The sequence below is a fragment of the Drosophila pseudoobscura genome, chromosome 2 (assembly GCF_009870125.1).
Source record: "Drosophila pseudoobscura strain MV-25-SWS-2005 chromosome 2, UCI_Dpse_MV25, whole genome shotgun sequence".
Classification (NCBI taxonomy): Eukaryota; Metazoa; Arthropoda; class Insecta; order Diptera; family Drosophilidae; genus Drosophila; species Drosophila pseudoobscura.
The window spans coordinates 28,857,046-28,875,235 of record NC_046679.1 but is presented as its reverse complement, the minus strand read 5'-3'; the positions used below and the strand labels follow the sequence as shown (position 1 = coordinate 28,875,235).

Here is an 18,190-nt window from a genome sequence, read left to right as displayed (position 1 = left end):
TGATTTTGGGAATGCGGTCTGATTGCGCTTCCTGAGCATTGACCTCGCACTGGGGTTTGGGTTAAAATTAACTCTGTTTTTTTGCGTAAATTCGTAATCGCGTATATACAATACTAAACATTACTTTGGTTAGATCCGTAGAATATCCGTATCCGTGTCCGTTTCGTAACCATGTGTATTTCTAGGCGATCCTTCTACTTTCTGCGCCTCCATTCTACTGATGGTATATTATATCTGGTAATACCTTAACGTTCATAAACGCACTGTGCATAATTTGGGGTGTACATATGTATATATCTTATCTAGATAGAACTATGTATAATACTTGCTTCGATTTCAGATTAGTTTTTTAGCTTTTGGGATGGGTAATAAAATATAAACAAAAAATCTAGTAATTGTACAAAAGTCATTATTTATTTTTCAAGTTTAAATACTCAATAAATTAAGAGTAAAGGATCGAGGAGATCATCTTACCAAATAATAAAAATATAATGATATTTATAATCGAATAGGAAAACAATTAAAATAAGCATAATTATAGGTCTTAGATGGAAATGAGTCTCGAGCTAAAAGGATATGGTTCGCGTATGGTATATGGTTTAGGGGTAGGTGTGCTTATAGATAGCCTTTCTGTGCATCGAGACAGAGAGAGAGAGAGTATCGCATACTGCTGCTCTTGCCTGTAACCTAACATCTAAACAAAAGGGAAGTCGGGGGGGGGGGGGGGGGGGGGGAAGCAGAACCTGTGTGGTTTACAACTAAACTTTCTTTAAAGTGTATTGTATTTGGTTATGTGCATGAGGGTTTTGTGCATCGTCTAGCTGTAGAGAGCTGGTGCGGCGGCGGCATTGGCCATTTGGTGTCACGAGACTGAGGTGGCCAGAAACTCCTGGAGCCGCTGCACGGTCACACGATCCAGCTTGCACAGATCAAAGTCGAAGGTCTTGTGCGTGATCTCGTAGCAGCCGGTGGCCGCTATCATTTCGACGACCTGTTGCAGCTCCTCGTTGTCCTGCAGCGTCATGATCTTGTGATGCAGCTCCTGCAGTTCGCTCAGATATTCCGTCGGCAAGGATGTGGTGCTCACCTGCAGCGATGGCGTCATCTCAGCCGGCGAACTGCTGTTATTGTTGTTGTTGTTGTTCAGGCTGCTGGCTGCTGAAGCCCCACCGCTGGGATGGCTATTGCTGGATGGCGAGGACGGCGGCGGCGGCAGGAATCCTGATCCTGCACTGCCAGCCACTGGCGCTAGCGCTGTGGAATTCGCATTCGAAGGACGCAGCGACGGCGATTTGGATTTCTCACGCGGTGCCTTGTTCTGTTCCTTCTTTGAGGGCTTGACGGGGGGCTCCATAAAGCCCCCTCCACCACCGCCGCTGCCGCTGTTGCTGTTCTGGGAACTGCGACGATTCCGTTTCTTTTCCTCTTTGTCCGGCTTCTCGGACTTGTCCGCCGCCTTGGTCTCTGGTGTTCTGTCTGGCCTTTCGGACTTATCGCTGTTCTTCTCCGGCTTTTCGTTTGGCTTTGACTTTCCCTTGTGTTCCTTGCCAGCAGATTTGGCATCTTTTGCGGACCCTGCACTGGCCTTAGCCGCCTGTGTCGATGGTTTTTGTTGGCTGCCCCTCGCTGGCAGATCGGGAAAACTGCTGTTGGAGCTGTCCGAATGCTGGAGCGTGGCAGCCGCTGCTGCGGCCAGTGCACTGGTGGCAGCCAGATCCGGCGCCGATTGAGCCGAGTCCACATCACTGAGGTCTAGATTGCTTGGAGCCTTGTTCTGTCCCGGATGTGGATGCGTCTGTGGCTGCTGTTGCTTGCCGCTGTGCTTGGCCTCCGTCTGCTTGTCCCCGGCGGTCTCTCGCTGCCGTTTCTCGTCCTTGCTGGAGGCCTTCTCCTTCGATTTCTTGTGTTTCTCCTTCTTGCTGCTGTTGGCATTGGCACTGGCTCCGCTGGTTGCAAATTTGTCCGTCGTCGTGGCCTCACCGCTGGGACTGGCACCCGTTGTCTTGGGCGATGGCTCAGCCACTGATGGCTTCTCCACTGTCGTTGCTGCCGCTGCCAGCTGCTGCTGTTTGTCTTTCTCCCGCTCCTTGGGCTTCTCTTTGTCCTTTTCGCGCTCGCTGCGCTCCTTATCCTTGTCCTTGCTCTTGTCCTTCTTCTTATGCTTGTGGGACTTCTTGTTGTTGTCGGCATTGCCATTGCTCGTCCCCTTATCTGACTTTGGATCTGTGGCTTTCTCTAAATGCTTCGGAGTGGCCGCCGTCGATGTGGACTCCTCTTTCTGATCGCCTCCCCGCTTGCCGCTGCTGGCCATGCTGCTGCTGCTGTTGCTGCCCACAGAGGTGGGCGTCGCCTTGCCCGTGGCGGAGGCGCTCTGATTGGTCGCTGACTGATGCTGCAGTGTATTGCCAGCGGTCAGAGGACTGTCGGTTTGGCCAGTTCGCTCATCCTTCGGCAGCCGCTTGTCCTTGTGATCCTCGCGCTGTTTCTCCCGCTCCCGTTCGCGCTCTCGCTCGCGTTCGCGCTCCTTGTCCTTTTTCTCCTTTTTGGACTTCTTGTTGGAGCTGCGCTCCTTGTCCTTGGACTCGGACTTCCCCGACTTGTGCTCATCGCGCTCTTTGGATCGCGAGTTGGGCACTGCGACCGCATTGGACGCATCAGTGGCCATCTTCTTGGGACTGGGAGCACTCATTTCGGTCTTGCCTAACTTCGGGCTGGCCGTACGCTTCATCAATGCCGAGGAATTTGCCAGGACCAGGGCCGTTGAGGAGGGTGTGCTACTGGAGCTCTGCTCGCGTTCACGCTCCTTGTCGCGGGACTTGTCCTTTTTGGACTTTTCCTTGTCGCGATCATGCTTGCCGCCCCCCTCGCCGGACTTGCTTGATTTGCGATCCTTGTCCCGGCCATGACGATCCTTCTTGTCCTTCTCGCGCGGCTTGTCCCCGCTACTGGACTTGTCACGCTCCTTGCTCGACTTCTCTTTGCCGCCATCGTGTGAGCCGCTCTTGCCACTGGCGGGCGCGGCTTTGCCCTCCGGAGAGTGTTTTGGGGGAGCAGCAATGGCCAACATATTGCCGCCATTCCCCTTGGTGATGGGCGGCCCGAAGAGCGCAGAGAAGGCGCTGGTCTTGCCGGGGTCATCGTTGCGCGACTTGTGCTTCTTGATCGGTGCCGAGTCAATAGTCAAGGTACTGCTGCCCCCACCCTTGGCCTTGACAATGCCCACCTCGTTGTTGGGCCCCCCCTCGCCGCCACCGACGCTGGGCGATAGCGTGCGACTGAGGCTGCTGGGCCCGATATTCGCACCAAACACGGGCACTCCACCGCCGCGCATCAGCTTGGCGCGAAATTCCTCAGAGGGGGCCTCAAACACGTGTGTCTTCACCTCGACATGGTGACGTGGTGGCCCTGTCTGCTGTAGCTCCAGATCGTACTGGTACATGATGCGCTTGGGCTCGTCGCGATTGCGAAAATATATTTCGACTGGCAATAGGAAGCCGGCATATCCCGACTCATGTAGAGCATACGGTGGCTCCTTGATCACTGCAAGGAAAAATCAATGAAATTAACAAAACGAACACTTTCGCGACATTCGACACTTACCACGCTTCGGTTTGGGAAAGGACTCGTGCAGCAGAAAGACAACCTTCTCCACAAAGGCACTGATGTCCGCCTTGTTCACGCCCTGCACGTAGATCTCCCAGTCGTGGGTGAAGGCCTGCGGATGTGGGGTTTTCTTGCTGCGCAGCTTTGACGTGTGGCCAATCTCAAATTGCACCTTGACCGCCATTCCTCTGTGTAGAGCATCAAACTCCGATGTCTCCGGCGCGGTTTCCGTTTAAGTGCTGCAAACAACAAAACAGGAAGCAACAACGCTTTAACAACATGTCAAATATCCCGCCAAAATCGATGCGGGGCAGGAGTAGTGCCCATTAGTGTGAAAAGATAAACCCGTATTGTAAAAGTTGAATGAAAGATTCTTATTGGCGCCCAATTAAAATCAAAATAATTGGCCAATCCAATGCTTGTGGCACGCCGCCCTGCTCTGCTTCCGACACGCAGACAGCAGCGGCTCAGGGTGCATGCGTGCTGACTCTTGCAACATGTCACGTCCGCCTTCGTCTCCAGCTACTTTGAGAGCTCTTCCGGGCACCTTTGGCATATTGGGCAATGCGGAATAATTGACAGCTATATAGCTATTGATCGGTATTTGTGTTATGTTTCGCCTTTAAACCGAATTGTTATTGTTTGTGTGCCACATTGTGGCCTTTTGTCCAGGGCAAGCTTTCGCTCGGGTCATGTTTTTCTGCCGCAACAATTCCGGTTGCACAATTCTCTACTTACTATCTGCACTGGGCGCATTCGCATTAATATGCACACTAATTTCGCCTAAGTAACGATATTTATTATTGCTATATACAGAATTCGCGGAAAACGGAAAAACACACACAAAAAATCTATGTTGCCTAAAACAGTTCCATTGATTCGGTGAATGAACTGGTTCGTTGATTTCGCATCGTTCGATTAGTTCAGCGCTATCGATACCTACTCATAGCGATATAATTGTGCCATTAAACAATTCGTTAAATGATTTGTAACTATGCTAGAGCCTTCATCCAATATTATTCAGATTTTTATGAGAATAAATAGAGATTTATAAAGATAAATCATCTCTATTTCCTTTTGTTTTCCCATCATCTCACATAATCGAATCATCGCTGTTCATGATACCAGTTCCGTGAGTTCGGTTCACATCTGAGCCACAGACAACACTCAAAAGAACATTAGGAAAAACAATAAAATGTTTTGCGAAAGTGATGGCAGAAATTGAAAACGGCGAGTGAAATTGACCCAATTGATGAGTAGTCAAACCACGCCCAGGACGCCAACCCAGACCAGTCCAAAATGACGACTGAATTTGGCAACAGTCAACAGTTCGTGTCGAATAATGGGAATGCCAGCTGCAGTGCGTCTCGCTGGCTCACGGAGGAGGTCTTTAAGCTGATCGATGTTGTGCAACGCGACGAGGCCATTTACAATCCCAGGCACAAGTACTACTTCTGCCGACCGTACGTGGAGAACTTTTGGAGGGAAGTGGATCAGAAGCTGGAGAAGAATCCCGGCGCCAGCCTTGCCAAATGGACAAATTTGCGCATTTCGTTTCGGCGCGAGTACACCAACTATCTGGAGGAGAAAGTTCCGCCCTGCTGGTCGTACTTCGATCGCATGTTCTTCCTACATCCGTATCTGCGCAAGAAGCACCAGCAGCCCAAGTCGCTGGACACCCAGGTGCAGGATGCCCTGGCGCATCTCTCCAGCCTGTCCAACCGCATGCAAAGGGAGCGCACCGTGACCACCATCGGTACAACAACCAGCAGCACCACCCAGCCGACACCCACGTCTCAGCAGAGTCCCCAGGCGCAGCCGCTGGACAACTATTTGGATTACTTCGACGAGCATGAGCCAAACAACTCTGAGCTGGAGGACCTCATGGACGAGGAGGGACGCCATCGGTACCACAACCAGCTGGACAGCAACGATATCAAATCCGAGTGCGAGGAGCCAGTCGATGAATTCGAGCAGTTGACCCCAGACCACGACGAGGACGAGCCTGAAGACCATGAGATGCATAAGATGGCCCCCTCTTCCAGCGTGGCGGCGGCGGTGGCCAGCTCGTCCGCGGCAGAGGCCCACCGACGGTATGCCCCTCAACAGCCGCACACCAATCGAATGCATCACAACCGCCTGCAGATACGCGCCTACCAGGACGAAGTGCGGGCCAGTCGTCCGCGCTCGCAGGAGCTGCCGGTGCCCGCTGCTGTAGTGTCAGGCGTCAATTTGCCTGGCCAGCCCACAACCCATTTGAACATTTCCTTTGTACGTCCAACGTTTAGCAAGCCCGTGGATTTGGTCAGCACCACAACGCACACTGGAGGTGCAGTTCCTGCGAGTGGGGCGCCCGCCGAAATGGAATTACCAACTCCATCGAATTTAGCAGCAGGAGCCACCACACCCATGGTGGGGACAATGGCCAGTAGCAGCAGTGGCAGCTATTTGAGCCAGCGACATGTCCACAACCATCATCAGGCGGCGCCCTCTCTGCGTCTGGAGGCAAACAACTCGGCTGGTCCGGTGGCGAATGGAGGCGGCGTTGATTTGTGCGACTGCAAAACCGATTCCGATGCCATGTTCCTGATGAGCCTGTTGCCCGACATACAGAAGCTGAACGGTCGGGATCGCGGCAAGATTAAGATTGCTTTCCAAAACATACTACAGGACTACCTATATCCCGACTAGGCGTGGCCATAAGTTCCGATCTCTATCCACACAGTCGCTCTGTGTATAATTTTGTTTGCTTTTAGCATGTGAACGCCAGCGCGGCCCAGCCGCAGAGGTTTCCAGTTCTTAGAGTTTCCTTTTACTTACTTCAAGCTTTGCTGTGCAAGAACAAAGTATCCTTAACACGTTTTGAACACTATCAACTATGTTTATTTAAGTGTATAAATATTTATAAATATTTAACGTTTAACACAAGAATAAATTCATTCGAAATTTAGGCGATAATATATGGCTACAAATTAACTAGAAGTGCAGTGCCCTCCGACCTATCACATTCGTCATTCGAAGAGCTTCAGCTCGCGGGATATCTTCTTGATCTTATTGTCCAGCGTCGTGTCCTCGTGCTCGCAGATGTAATAGTGCCTCGAAGTGCACTCCTGGCCATAGTACACATAGCTATGCTTCCCCGCATTGTAGCTCAGCCGGAGACACCGTCCCTTGCCCTCGATCTGCACGGTGTTGTTGAGGACATCGCTGCCGTCCTCCGATGTCTCCTCGGAGCTATCCACCAGATTGGAGGCCGTGGCATTCTCGCTCTTCTGGGCCATGGCTATCGATGTGAGGTTCGTATTGGGATTCACAGGCTTGGCCGAGTTGGACCAGATCCACAGGAGACCAGGGTTGAGACCGCCCAGCCAGTAGTCGCGTCCCCTGTGCGGCGGCTGGTTCAGCAGATAGGCCATAATCTCTTCGTTCTCCGAGACCTTTTCGAACTCTGCCAAATGCGAGTTGAGGGCCTTGCAGGCCGAATTGGCCGTCTTCCAGTTGACCTGCTGCTGGCTGTTGATGTAATAGCAGTTGTCGCTGATGCGCGTAAAGTTCGTGGGGCAGGGATCCTTGACCTCCTTCTGGCCTTCCTTGTTGCCAGCCATCAGGTAGTAGATCAACTGCTCTGACCGTCGCACACGACTCTCCAGGTAATCTGTAAGCATTCGATGGCTCATGGTTGAAAGGGAAAGTTTTCTTTTGACTGGTTTCTAGTTTTCATTACCGACACGATAGACCAGCTTCTCGATGGCACCCAGCAGATACAGATCGTTCTCGGAAACAGCCCGGAATGTTGTGGGCTGGCCACTGCCCTGTAGATGCTGTTGCTGGTGCTGCTGCTGCTGCTGCAGGGGTACTGGCCGCAGATGCTGCTGCTGCTGGGGAGGAGGAGGAGGATTGGGATTGGGATTGCCTCCCCCAGAACTGCCGCCAATGCCAAAAAGCTGCTGCAGGAAGCCAGGCTGCTGTCGCTGCTGCTGTTGCTGTTGCTGTTGCTGTTGCAGGTGCTGCTGTTGCTGTTGGTGCAACATTTGATTGGTCATCGGCCGGAATTGGGGATTCACAATGGGACTCTGACTCTCCACGGGCTTGCGCAAATGCGGCTCCAGCTCCACAGCCTCGCCAATCCGCCGCGTGATGTAAATGTTGTTCCCAGGTCGCTTGTAGGCCGACGAATGATAGTTAAGGGGTCCGTTCATGGACATGCTCATGCCCATATCGCCGCCTCCCATGTACGGCAGATCCTTGGACGTTCGCTGACTGCTGCTTTGGCTGTTGGGGACAAATTAAACCATCATCTCAGGGGGAAACCTAGTCCAAAAACACACACCTCAAAACATAATCTTCGAGAAATTGCGACCAAATGGGAGCGTTTGAGTCCGCCTCCACCACTGCGTGTGATTCATTCGCGTATTTTTGCATATTTTCACCATCGCTGTCATTACATAAGACGAACGACGGCCCATGGCCCAGGCATAAAACTACCAGGTAAACAGCAGCCCCAGGCCGAAGCCGGATGGCTGTCTGTTTGCTAGCCGTAGCCGGTGACATATGATGGCTGGATGACACCCCCTTCTCACAGAGCAAGCACTTGGCGATTCAAGTCGCGCGGTCACAGAGCACTTTCGATTTCGATACGTTTTCCGTGCGGTTTAGGCCGACTCCGTTGTTGGTTCGTTTCTGACTGAATGCCGCGCGATCAGAAGACCCAGACTGAGGCTCAGTTCGAGCCCCAGAGCCGGTCGGTCGTCTCCAGCTGTCTGAGTCGCTGTCAATGGCCCATGGCAATGGCCCAGACCTGCTGCTGCTCACTGAGAAATGCAAAAATTTCACTTTCTCCTTCGGTTCGGTTCGGTTCGGTTGGGGCTCTTTACAAATGTAAGTCATTGGGGCTGTTCGTAGAGTATGTATTTCTCCTCCGTGGCGTTGCTTTGTTGGCCGTCAACGCCCGCTTTTTGACATACTCGCAGTCGGAGTCGTACTGTTTGCACTCCATTAAATTGGTTTCATTCAGACTTAGGTAATTGCTCGGGGGCTTCAATGGAAACGAAAATGTATTCATTTCTTTGGTATAAATTTAGATATGGGTAGCATTTTAAGGGGGGCCATTCGGGAGGGGTTTGCCATAAAAGAGTTTTTCTAATTTCGGGCTAAAGTTTATACTATTTGAGAGAAGCTTTAGGTTGTGGAGCTACTTTGCTCGTTTATATCTCTCTATTATATATGTGTATTATAGTTATAGCATTCTTTTATAGACAAAAGTATTTAGAAAACTCTCTTTTTATTTATTTTATAATATAATCCAAGTATAGATAAATATGCCAAGTGTTTCGGTACCATATTATTGAATCTTCTATTGTTTCCAAAGTAATAATTAGTACCAGTTCAGAGTCTAGTCTTTGCTTCAAAAATAGCAAATTATCCAGAGAATTTGCCAATTTTTTTCCTCGTAAAAGTACGCCTTTCTTTCGAGTTCTTTGAGGACCTATTACCATAAATGTTTCTTTCAAGACCAGCTCTTTTCTTAAGCTCCACTCTCATCCACATATGGACACACCTACTTCATAATGAAAGCATAATACAGCTTATATAAATCATGACTGGGACATTATAATGTGCAATTTAATGCGCCACTTAAAGTTTTAATAACTATTTTATGGAACTGCGAAAAAAGAGATTCGAGAGATTCGACGAAAAAGAAACACGTTACGGAGAGCCAAAGATACCCTAGACGACAGATGGGGGGGAATTAAAGCTCCATTAATATGAAAGGTGATTCAATTTGGCTGACAGACCGACTCTCAGCGTTAACTGGATTATTGATGGTCACAGCAGCAGCCCACATCGATCAAAGATCTCTCAAAACTGATTTTACCCTGAAGATATGAATGGATGCATGTACATAAGATATGTATCTGTATCTGTGGATCGGCATATCTGAACTTTCGTTATTCAGATTACTTTGACAATTAGCGGATGTTAACGATGTTGCAATGAAGGCCTCGATCGAACCGTGATCTCATGATGACGCACTTTGAGTTTTTGGGTTTTTCACTCCACTTCAAATGGGGGGCTTTCCCAAAAAACCAAACAAACAAACCAAAGACCTACCTTTGCATAATCAGAGCAGATTTCGGCTGAAAAGCAGCCACAATTTCTGTTCAATTTCAGGCAAAGAAAATCAATTGATGTATTTTTCTCATTAAAAGCAAACATCAAACATATAATTTTTTTTTAGCAAATTTTTTATAAATTTTTTTGTATACTTTTTTTGGGTATTTTTGTTTGTGTAATTTAATTATATAAATTCAAATTTTAAGCAAAACTTCATTCTAAACAGCATCTATCTATCTCTCTCTCTCTCTCTCATTGTGTGTCCGCTGTTTGCTTTTTCTTAATATTTTTAAACAATTGTTTTAAAAATAAAAAATATATTTTTTGGGGGCTTGGGCTGGTAAGGAATTAACTTTTACTTTCTGCTAAAATGTACTGCCTTGTGGTTCTTCTGCTGACTCCTTCGATTATTTTATTGTTTTAAATAATAAAAAAATAATTAAATTAAATGGTTTTTTATCGTTGGATTCTACTATCAATGCTATGGCTTGGTGTTGTTGCTGTTTGCTGATCTTGTTGTGGTTGCTATTTATTTATTAAGAAATATATAGATTTATAAAGAATTGTAATACACAAATGGATGTTGGTCTTGGTACTTCTTTTGGTTGGTTTTTCAAAATCATTCTGAGATATTCGTTGAATTTTAGTAGAGTTCCTTCCTCTCTTAATCGTCCTCCGTTGTTGTTGGTGTTGTTGTTGTTGGTGTGGTTGGTGTTGTTGATGTACTCGTTGTGGTTCCAGGGTCCAGAATGGGGTCCCTTAGTATCCAGCCAACTCGGCGAATGTGGAGTCCATCTCGTCGGCGAGGGACTTGTACCTGTCCTTGTTGATGCCCAACTCGTCTGTGGAGTGCAACAAAGAAATGTCAGAACGTTAGATCAACTCGTTTCCAGTTGGTATAAGGTAACATCGAACATAGAACAGTTCAACCTTCGAATTCGGTTGAGGTTTTTGATTTTAGTGGCGCGCTGTTCTGGCAAGCGTTTTTTCTATAGTTTTTTTGGGTTAGTTTTTGCAGCATTGTGTGGGAGGGGGTACGGTACGGGGATCTATGATCTATCTATCGAATCATTGCAGACATTGATCGCATGAGAGAATGAGAGCAAAAACCTAAGCGAAAATCATAAAATGATTTGGGAATTGAACGAGATTGATGATATTTGGCAGAGAAACAAATTGACTGAGAGAGAGAGACAGAGAGATACGAGTATAGAGAGAGAGAGCGAGAGAGCGAGAGATCGAGTGGCATTCGATAACGAGTGGGCATTACGAGTAGAGTAGTGTCCGGTAGGTGGAAGAGTAGAGGCAAGACAGGACAAGACAAGAGATCATGCCACATAAGAACAAGGTAATCTTTTGCTCATCATATAAACCACATACACATCATCATAGCAAAAATACATATTTACATATAGATAGATTCACCTGTGTGTTGAAAGCATAATTAACTACAGCTGCAACTGGTATTTGGGCTTGATCTGAACTTATTTTTACAGTGTACTGAATGGGGCTGTGTGTATGGGGTATAGCGGGAGACTAAACAAATTATTTACAGTGTAATTCTGTGACAGAAAATGTGGGTAAATACACTGAATTCTGTCTGGGGATAATCGCAAGAATATAGTAAACTGTTTCGGGGAGGTACTCTTTTTGTTCTTGGGGGGAATGGTGGGGGTTCTGTGGGTCTGTGTTTCGTATTGATTTTGTTTTGTTCTTGTTTTTTTTTTTAATATCCAGTAAGTTCGGCAAATGTTTGGTCCAAATCGTCGCAGATTGCTTTGTACTTTTCCTTCTCATTGAAGAGACGGTCTGCAAAAGGCATTTTGTTGTTTGTTCATTTATATACAGATATATATAGAAGAGATATTTATAGAGAGATAGAGAGAGATATGGGGAATGGGTATATATCACATCAATTAATGTAAGCAGAGTATTATTAAGTATTATTCCGTTTAGTGATATATACAATGCGAGCATTAGTTGAAGCCTTCGTTTCGGACAGCATCTGAGGCGTCTCATTGCCATTGCAGATATCGTACGAGTGTACATATCATTGGATCTGAATGGAGAATGAGGCTGGAAAGCGATGGGTTGTGCTGGAACCTACCTTCTAGCCTGTCGACCTCCTTCTGCAGGCGCTTCACTTGCTTCTCGGCGTGCTCGGCGCGCTGCTCGGCCTCCTTCAATTTGATGGCCAGGGTCTTCATCTCGCGCTTGAATTCCTCCACGCGCTGGTTGGCCTTCTCCTCGGACACTTCCAGAGATTTCAGGGAGTTTCCGACAACCTACAGGAGAGAGAGAGAGACAGAGGACAATGACAGAGGGACTCAGAGACCCAGAGGGGGAGAGACATACCTTCAACTCTTCCTCGAGCTCCATGATCTTGGCCTCGCCGGAGCGGACACGATCCTCAGCGACCTCCAGCTCGTCTTCAACGAAGGCCAGCTTGCGGGAAACCTCATCGGACTTGGTGTCGGCATCCTCAGCGAGCATGCGGGCCTCCTTCAGCTGGTTGGTCAGCTGGTCCATGCGCTCCTCATCCTGCTGGGAGCGGTTCTCCAACACCTTGCACATACGGTTGTTCTCATCGGCCGACTGTGTGGCCTCCAGCAGCTTCTGTTGAGCGGTGGTCGAGCGTTCCTCAGACTTTTCCAGATCCTCCTCAATCTGTTGGACCTTGCGGTTCTGGGTGGCGACCTCAGACTCGGTGGAGGTCAACAGTTTCTCCTTCTCCTCCAGCTCGGCGTTGGCCTTCTCCAGCTGCTCCTTGGCGGTGACCAAATCGACCTCAACCTGGACGAACTTCTTCTCCAGATCGCGCACTTCCTCATTGAGTTTGTCGGCGCGGGAGTTGGCATCCTTGGCTTGATTCTCGCAGGTATCTGCCTTGTCAATGGCATTATCCTTCTCAAGCTTCATCGCTTGCATCTTCTTCTTGATGGCGTCCATGGTGTTTGTGTTTTTTTGTTATTGGCTCAGAAGGGAAGAAAACTGGAAAAAGCACTGCAAAACAAGAGATCGAACATTTTGGTTAGATATTTTTTATAGCTAGAAAATAATTTAGTTCTATATGATATCATATGATATGGTCAACTTTCTTTATTCTTCAGTTGGAGTGTTTAAGTCCTCTGGCTTGGTTTTTTCGTTGGTCTACAAATTTTCTTTGATGGAGATATAGTTTCAAAAGGATTCCCATTGGCTATTCAAGTAGAGTCTCTTAATAGTCTGTTGCTAAGCAAAATCCTTTAGATATGTCATAATTACTTATTGGGAACTATATATATGGGAAATATATTGACTTTTAGTGCCTGAAAGTCTCTATCAAATTTCTATGGGACACGGGAGATCCCGGCTCTCCTTAGTTGAAAAGCCACAAAAGGCCGCTCTTTGGTTTAACAAGAAGTCTTCTTCCTTTAAATACATATAGACACCCATAATATATAATTTCTTGTGTGATCTTTCACTTGACACCTAGCCCACTTCCCATTCTACCATTCAACACCTGAAAAAAATGCAATTGAAAAACCCCTCCAGGCGCATTTCGATCGTTTCAATAGATGTATCTACATATATCTACTACATATGTATATATCCACATACGTATAATTATACATATGGTGTATATGTATCTTTGAAATAAATTGAAAATTTTAAATGTAAACACATTTTGTTTGCCCGAGCATTTATAAGCTCGAACGTAATTCTCCCAGTTTTTCCATACGCCCACCTCCGAATCCGTATCCCCGACGATCCGCTGGCTATCGCTGGGCTATATATTTATTTGCTGCACGATTCTGAACAGGTTAAAAATAAACTTTATAAAATATCCAGTCCGCACACACACACACACACACACAGACAGACAGCAGAAAAACACATCCATGGGCAATGCTTTTTTGGACATTGTGTGCTAAATGTAATTCTAGAGTTTTCCCCACCCCCCCATTATTTCGAAACACATACACACAAATAGATATCGTAGATATAGAGAGAGAGAGCGAGAGATTGCAATTTGAAAAGTTTTCAATTCTTTGGGGTCATCGGATGTATGGGTGTGGGTGTGGGTTGTGGGGGCGGTGTGCATAGGTGTGTTTGTGTTCCTGCTGCCAGAAGTGGGACAAAGTCATTTATGTTGTAGTTCTGCTGCTTTTTTGGAGGTCTTTCGATACTTAAGTGGATATAGATACATTTGTGGGGAAAAAGTATGGAAGGAGAGTTCCGAGAACGAAGCAGGCAAAAGGTGTCTTGGGAGAGCAGTGGTTGAGAGGTTTTTGGGAGATATAAGAGCCCTGATCAAATATAGGTACTAAAAATAGTATTCAATCAAGGAAGTACAGAAAGTAGATGGTTAAAATTGGGATATCCCTAAGAGTAATTCGTATGAGTGGATTCTGAGCAGATTTTAAGCCAGATTTGAGACAAAGCTTGGATTAATATCAGCCCTATATTATTTATGATAATAATGATATGATATTGTAGGTAAAATATTAGGAAAATTTGTATCTACGATCTATCCAAATTTGATTTGAAATTCCCACTTTATACGTTATTTTTTGAATGAGAGAATGAATAATGAATGAATAAAGTCCACCTAAAAATCACACCATTTTCCATCTATAACTACAGACATATTTTGTGGCCTTCGGAGAGCAAGAAAAGCCTTCATAAATGGCAAGAAAATATTCTGTTCGAATTCCGTGTGGGTGGCAGCCACATTTATCCCCTGGTTAAGCATATATATACATATATACAACAATATGTATCTATGTATACTATATATGTATCTTTTGTACATCTGTGATTTCTCAATTTCTAATAATTTCCAAAGAAGCTCTTTCGCTCTCTCTCTCTCTCGCTCTCTCGCTAGACGAAAAACAAACTCAAGGATAAATACGAAAATATTTCGATTGCCTTCGTCGTTGGGCTGTTCGTTCGGTGAGATCATGAGCCGAACAGCCGAACAGTGGAAAAGAGGAAAAGCTTTTTCGTCTTAGTTTCCACTGAAGTTAAAAATAAAATGCGTCCGTATGTGTTTGTGACAGGCAGGTGTCTGTCTGCAGTTAATTTTAAAGAATTTTTCTAGCGGAAAATCCGTTCGGTGTGTGTGTGAAAATTGTGCGTAGAGAAGAGCTTTCCCTCCACATGTGTGCAAAATGTACCACACATACATACACACACACACACACAGGAATACATTCGTTTATTGGTATTGGTGTGCCGTCAGATTTAGTTACAAAATTCCTTATAAGCGAATTTTTAAATTGTCCGAAAAAAACTCATCATACAATCTCCATTGGAAGATTGTATTTTATGGAAATTCTTCAAAGGTTGAGTATCGGTTGAGAGTGCTTCCTTTTTGATTGAATTTTAATCACTTGGGTTTATTCGGGTTCAGTTGAAATTTGCGTCACTCTGGGAACTATTTTTATAACAATTTTTTTTTATATTTAACCATTTCTTAATATTTTATTTTTTACATATGCACATATTTTTTTTAATGGTTTCCCTTTGGTATAAAGCAATTGAAAATATTTTTCTTTCTTTGGTTGAATGCATTTCGATGCCATGCACTTTTCACTATTCTTCAGGCTATTTCTTTCGGGAAATACCAATTTTGGTTTGGACAGAATTGGATGAATCTTCAGTTATTTTATTATATATTATATATTGGTGTTAATATTCTTTTTTGTGGTGCAAAATCCTGGCGTGGAACCAACCTTAGCGTTTCAAACACACTATACGCTGTCGAAACCCCGAGAACACTGATGCTGACCGAGTCGCTTAGCCCAGAAACCGACCCCAAGATCCAACGCAAGGCAACTCACACACACACACACACACACACACGAATACAGATACTAACACACACACGCAGTATTGAATAATTTTTCCTCGTCTAACAAATTTCCCATTAAAAAATCTAAGCGCAAAAGCGCTTTCACAACTTTCGGCTGCACGATCGGCGAAAATTTCCCTCAAAATTTCCCACCAAAAGCTGTGTGGGCATGTGTGAGTGTGTGCTCTCTCTTTTCCGCTGCATTCTCTCATCATATCGAGAGGCGTGAAAATTATGCGTTTTGGTTTCCTCTCCTTCTTAAATATAAATTCAAAAATTTCTTCTTTTGCTTTTACTCAGAGAATTTTCATAGAATGTGTGTGTGAGTGTTGGTGTATCCGTCAGATTTTTCAGCCTAAAAATAGCGCATAAATATTCGATGCCTTGCCAAAGAGCCAGAGTCTAACAAGATGAAAATCTATTTTCACTCAGAAATAAATATTGAGAAATATTTGGAATTTTGATCAAAGCTAGAGAACAGTCGTTTCAGAAGTCTTTCAACTGCAGACAGCGACACAATACCACCCTTGGATTGTTGGAAAAATAATATAGTATATAGAGGAATTTTGTCATTGCTTTGAAATTTTACTTTTTGATATCCATACTCAAGCGGTTTGACTGTCCCTTTCTCATATGTGCCTAAAAAGAATGCCTAGAAGCTTTGGATACTCCTTTAGATCGAGGGACTATGTGGAAACAAATTCTCTTAAGGCCGATCCAATCGTTAACTATAATTAGTAGTACAATTCGTTCCCATTCATTTGAGATTTCATTTTTAAGCAGCCCAGAGAAATTTGCATGAACTTAAGACAGATTTCAAATTAGATTTACAAAGGAATAGACAACCGATCTCTGCCAAAGTTTAACAAACGATTTCTCGGTCCGAAATTAATACAGAACTCTATACGATCTCAGAAAATTATTTAAAATTTTGCATGATGGTCCAGACCTGTAAATACCATGCGTTCTTCAGTTCCAAATAATCAATAACCTTCCAAGTTTATTTGAAAATGTTGTCAGAATTTAATTTTGTTCAACAAATTCTTGGAACTACCATTAAAGATATTTCCAATACGAGTATATTCGTCTCCATAATATTTGTTTCTTCTTGCCTCTGAGCTCTGCTCATTATCCCTCTCCAGATATTCCATTCCCATCAATCCCCCACTTAAATAAAAAACACACTTTTGACGATTTTTATATGCAAAAAATTGTTTCTCTTTATTGATCAGAAAAATATTGAGAGATAAACCAAGATACACATATTGATTTATTTGATTTGCTTGTTTTCATAGAATTATAAAAGCTATGTCGAATTTGTAAATTTTATTTATATATTTATATCTCCCTTTATGTTAATTTTTTTTGGTATTCATTTTTCATACAAAGGCCATAAACATTTTACTGCCAGAAAACTCAAGCAATGGGAAAATTAAGAGAAAAATTGACATTTTGCTTAGAGGACATCAAGCGCTATGGATCTATATAGTGTAGATAATGCTTGAGGGTGTACGATATAGACTGGTGGGTTGAGGGGTTCATTACGAACTTCTTTAAAACTAGCAAGCCGGAAATTTAATTAAAGGGGCAAAAAGGCAGTGTTTTTCTTCACACAACTCTCATTGAATGCTTCGTTTTCTTTATAATTTTTTTTTTGTATAAAATGTAATTGCTAAAAAAATTTACTTTATTGTAACATTTTCGGTCTTAGTTCATAGTAGAGGCTGTTATATCTATGTATTGTATGTAAATTTGTTCTGGAATGCTTAGTTGAAGAAGTGTCTGGAGTGTAATGCTAAATATAATTTGTATAGCGGACGTCGAAATGCTTTCAGAGTCCATTTTCCTTTTGTGTTGTGTTGTTGTTTGTAGATCGCAGGCTGAATTTGCTGTTGTTCTAGTGGTTGCTTTCATGTCATCTGGTTTGGCTTAGTAGCTGTGAAGATCGGCATACTCCAGTTCCTGGGCAATAGTTTTGTACTGTTCCTTACCTTTGCTAACCTCATCTGTGATCGATTGAGCAGCGGCACAAGAATCGAATGAAATCAATGCCAAAAGGTTAATATACTTTTATGGTTGATTGCTTTATTGCTTAGTTTTGGATACAAATAATAAATAAAAATGTTTGAGTTAAACAGATACACAATAGTTTTAATGTTTCCTCTTCGTCATCGTCAGGCAAAATCAATCTACACAAACAAAATATACACACGCACACACAGAAATCAAAAGTACAGCTACCGATAACAACGGCTACGGAATACAACAGTGCGCCTATGGCTATGCTACAGTAAAAACAATCGAAAGATGTGTGGTGTCGGTGTCGGTTTTGGTGTTGGTGAAGTGTCGAAAGATTTCACGCTGCGCTGGAGGAGGTCGTCGTCCGTGGTCGGTACGCTTATTCCTTGAGGATGAGCTCGACGAAGGCGGTGTCGAGATCGTCTCCAATATCCTTGTAGCGCTCCTTCTCCAGGACAAGGTCGTCTGTTCGTCGAAGTGATTGAAAAATCATAAAAGAACGCAAGAATAAAGAACACAAGTTAATAAAAATATATAAAACAAATACCAATTACACTCAAAGTGGGACAAAGACCTGACAAAAACTGACACCTGGTTGGAGGGGGGTTGGAGGACTAA

General features: G+C 44.7%; 5 protein-coding genes across 13 annotated transcripts in view; 1 reads left to right on the top strand and 4 right to left on the bottom strand.

The window, feature by feature from the left end:
• Window positions 1-3: 3 nt before the first annotated feature.
• Window positions 4-4,514, bottom strand: ear (ENL/AF9-related super elongation complex transcription factor). Its single transcript, XM_001359868.4, has 3 exons — window positions 4,342-4,514; window positions 3,601-3,842; window positions 4-3,540 (listed from the first exon to the last, which is right to left on the bottom strand). The coding sequence occupies exons 2-3, from the start codon at window positions 3,785-3,787 to the stop codon at window positions 863-865; spliced, it is 2,865 nt and encodes a 954-aa protein (XP_001359905.4). The 5' UTR covers window positions 3,788-3,842; window positions 4,342-4,514; the 3' UTR covers window positions 4-862.
• A 204-nt stretch (window positions 4,515-4,718) lies between these two features.
• LOC6897923 (uncharacterized) lies at window positions 4,719-6,553 on the top strand. Its single transcript, XM_002137989.3, has one exon. It carries the CDS (start codon window positions 4,903-4,905, stop codon window positions 6,292-6,294), a length of 1,392 nt encoding a protein of 463 aa, XP_002138025.1. The 5' UTR covers window positions 4,719-4,902; the 3' UTR covers window positions 6,295-6,553.
• Window positions 6,554-6,589: 36 nt separating this feature from the next.
• LOC4803106 (uncharacterized) lies at window positions 6,590-8,436 on the bottom strand. The gene is made up of 3 exons (XM_001359867.4): window positions 7,934-8,436; window positions 7,328-7,875; window positions 6,590-7,258 (listed from the first exon to the last, which is right to left on the bottom strand). The coding sequence occupies exons 1-3, from the start codon at window positions 8,152-8,154 to the stop codon at window positions 6,615-6,617; spliced, it is 1,413 nt and encodes a 470-aa protein (XP_001359904.3). The 5' UTR covers window positions 8,155-8,436; the 3' UTR covers window positions 6,590-6,614.
• A 1,709-nt stretch (window positions 8,437-10,145) lies between these two features.
• Tm2 (tropomyosin 2) lies at window positions 10,146-15,549 on the bottom strand. Of its 2 annotated transcripts, none has more exons than XM_003736860.3 (4): window positions 15,435-15,549; window positions 12,073-12,720; window positions 11,825-12,002; window positions 10,146-10,559 (listed from the first exon to the last, which is right to left on the bottom strand). In XM_003736860.3, the coding sequence occupies exons 2-4, from the start codon at window positions 12,664-12,666 to the stop codon at window positions 10,477-10,479; spliced, it is 855 nt and encodes a 284-aa protein (XP_003736908.1). In that variant the 5' UTR covers window positions 12,667-12,720; window positions 15,435-15,549; the 3' UTR covers window positions 10,146-10,476. The 2 variants fall into 2 exon arrangements, with proteins under 2 accessions (XP_003736908.1, XP_001359903.2); XM_001359866.4 differs by lacking the exon at window positions 10,146-10,559 and adding an exon at window positions 11,413-11,526.
• A 1,673-nt stretch (window positions 15,550-17,222) lies between these two features.
• Tm1 (tropomyosin 1) overlaps window positions 17,223-18,190 on the bottom strand; it is a 30,412-nt gene continuing 29,444 nt past the window's right edge. For 4 of the 8 annotated variants that reach the window (XM_015182806.2, XM_015182795.2, XM_015182799.2 and 1 more), the window contains one exon: window positions 17,223-17,559. In XM_015182806.2, the coding sequence (XP_015038292.2) occupies window positions 17,483-17,559 (77 nt within the window). In that variant the 3' untranslated portion in view covers window positions 17,223-17,482. Of the gene's footprint in view, window positions 17,560-17,618; window positions 18,038-18,190 lie in introns of those variants that run through there. The other 4 variants (XM_033376871.1, XM_003736856.3, XM_015182801.2 and 1 more) reach the window with 3 other exon arrangements.

Coding starts and splice junctions, on each gene's coding strand:
- LOC4803106 (XM_001359867.4), bottom strand. CDS start 8,154: ATGTCACCGGCTACGGCTAGCAAACAGACAGCCATCCGGCTTCGGCCT. Junction 7,876..7,933: donor CTCGAAGATTATGTTTTGAG/GTGTGTGTTTTT, acceptor TGTCCCCAACAG/CCAAAGCAGCAGTCAGCGAA. Junction 7,259..7,327: donor GAAGCTGGTCTATCGTGTCG/GTAATGAAAACT, acceptor GAATGCTTACAG/ATTACCTGGAGAGTCGTGTG.
- Tm2 (XM_003736860.3), bottom strand. CDS start 12,666: ATGGACGCCATCAAGAAGAAGATGCAAGCGATGAAGCTTGAGAAGGAT. Junction 12,003..12,072: donor AGCTCGAGGAAGAGTTGAAG/GTATGTCTCTCC, acceptor TCTCTCCTGTAG/GTTGTCGGAAACTCCCTGAA. Junction 10,560..11,824: donor GGAGGTCGACAGGCTAGAAG/GTAGGTTCCAGC, acceptor TGCACTCCACAG/ACGAGTTGGGCATCAACAAG.
- LOC6897923 (XM_002137989.3), top strand. CDS start 4,903: ATGACGACTGAATTTGGCAACAGTCAACAGTTCGTGTCGAATAATGGG.
- ear (XM_001359868.4), bottom strand. CDS start 3,787: ATGGCGGTCAAGGTGCAATTTGAGATTGGCCACACGTCAAAGCTGCGC. Junction 3,541..3,600: donor CTTTCCCAAACCGAAGCGTG/GTAAGTGTCGAA, acceptor TTTTCCTTGCAG/TGATCAAGGAGCCACCGTAT.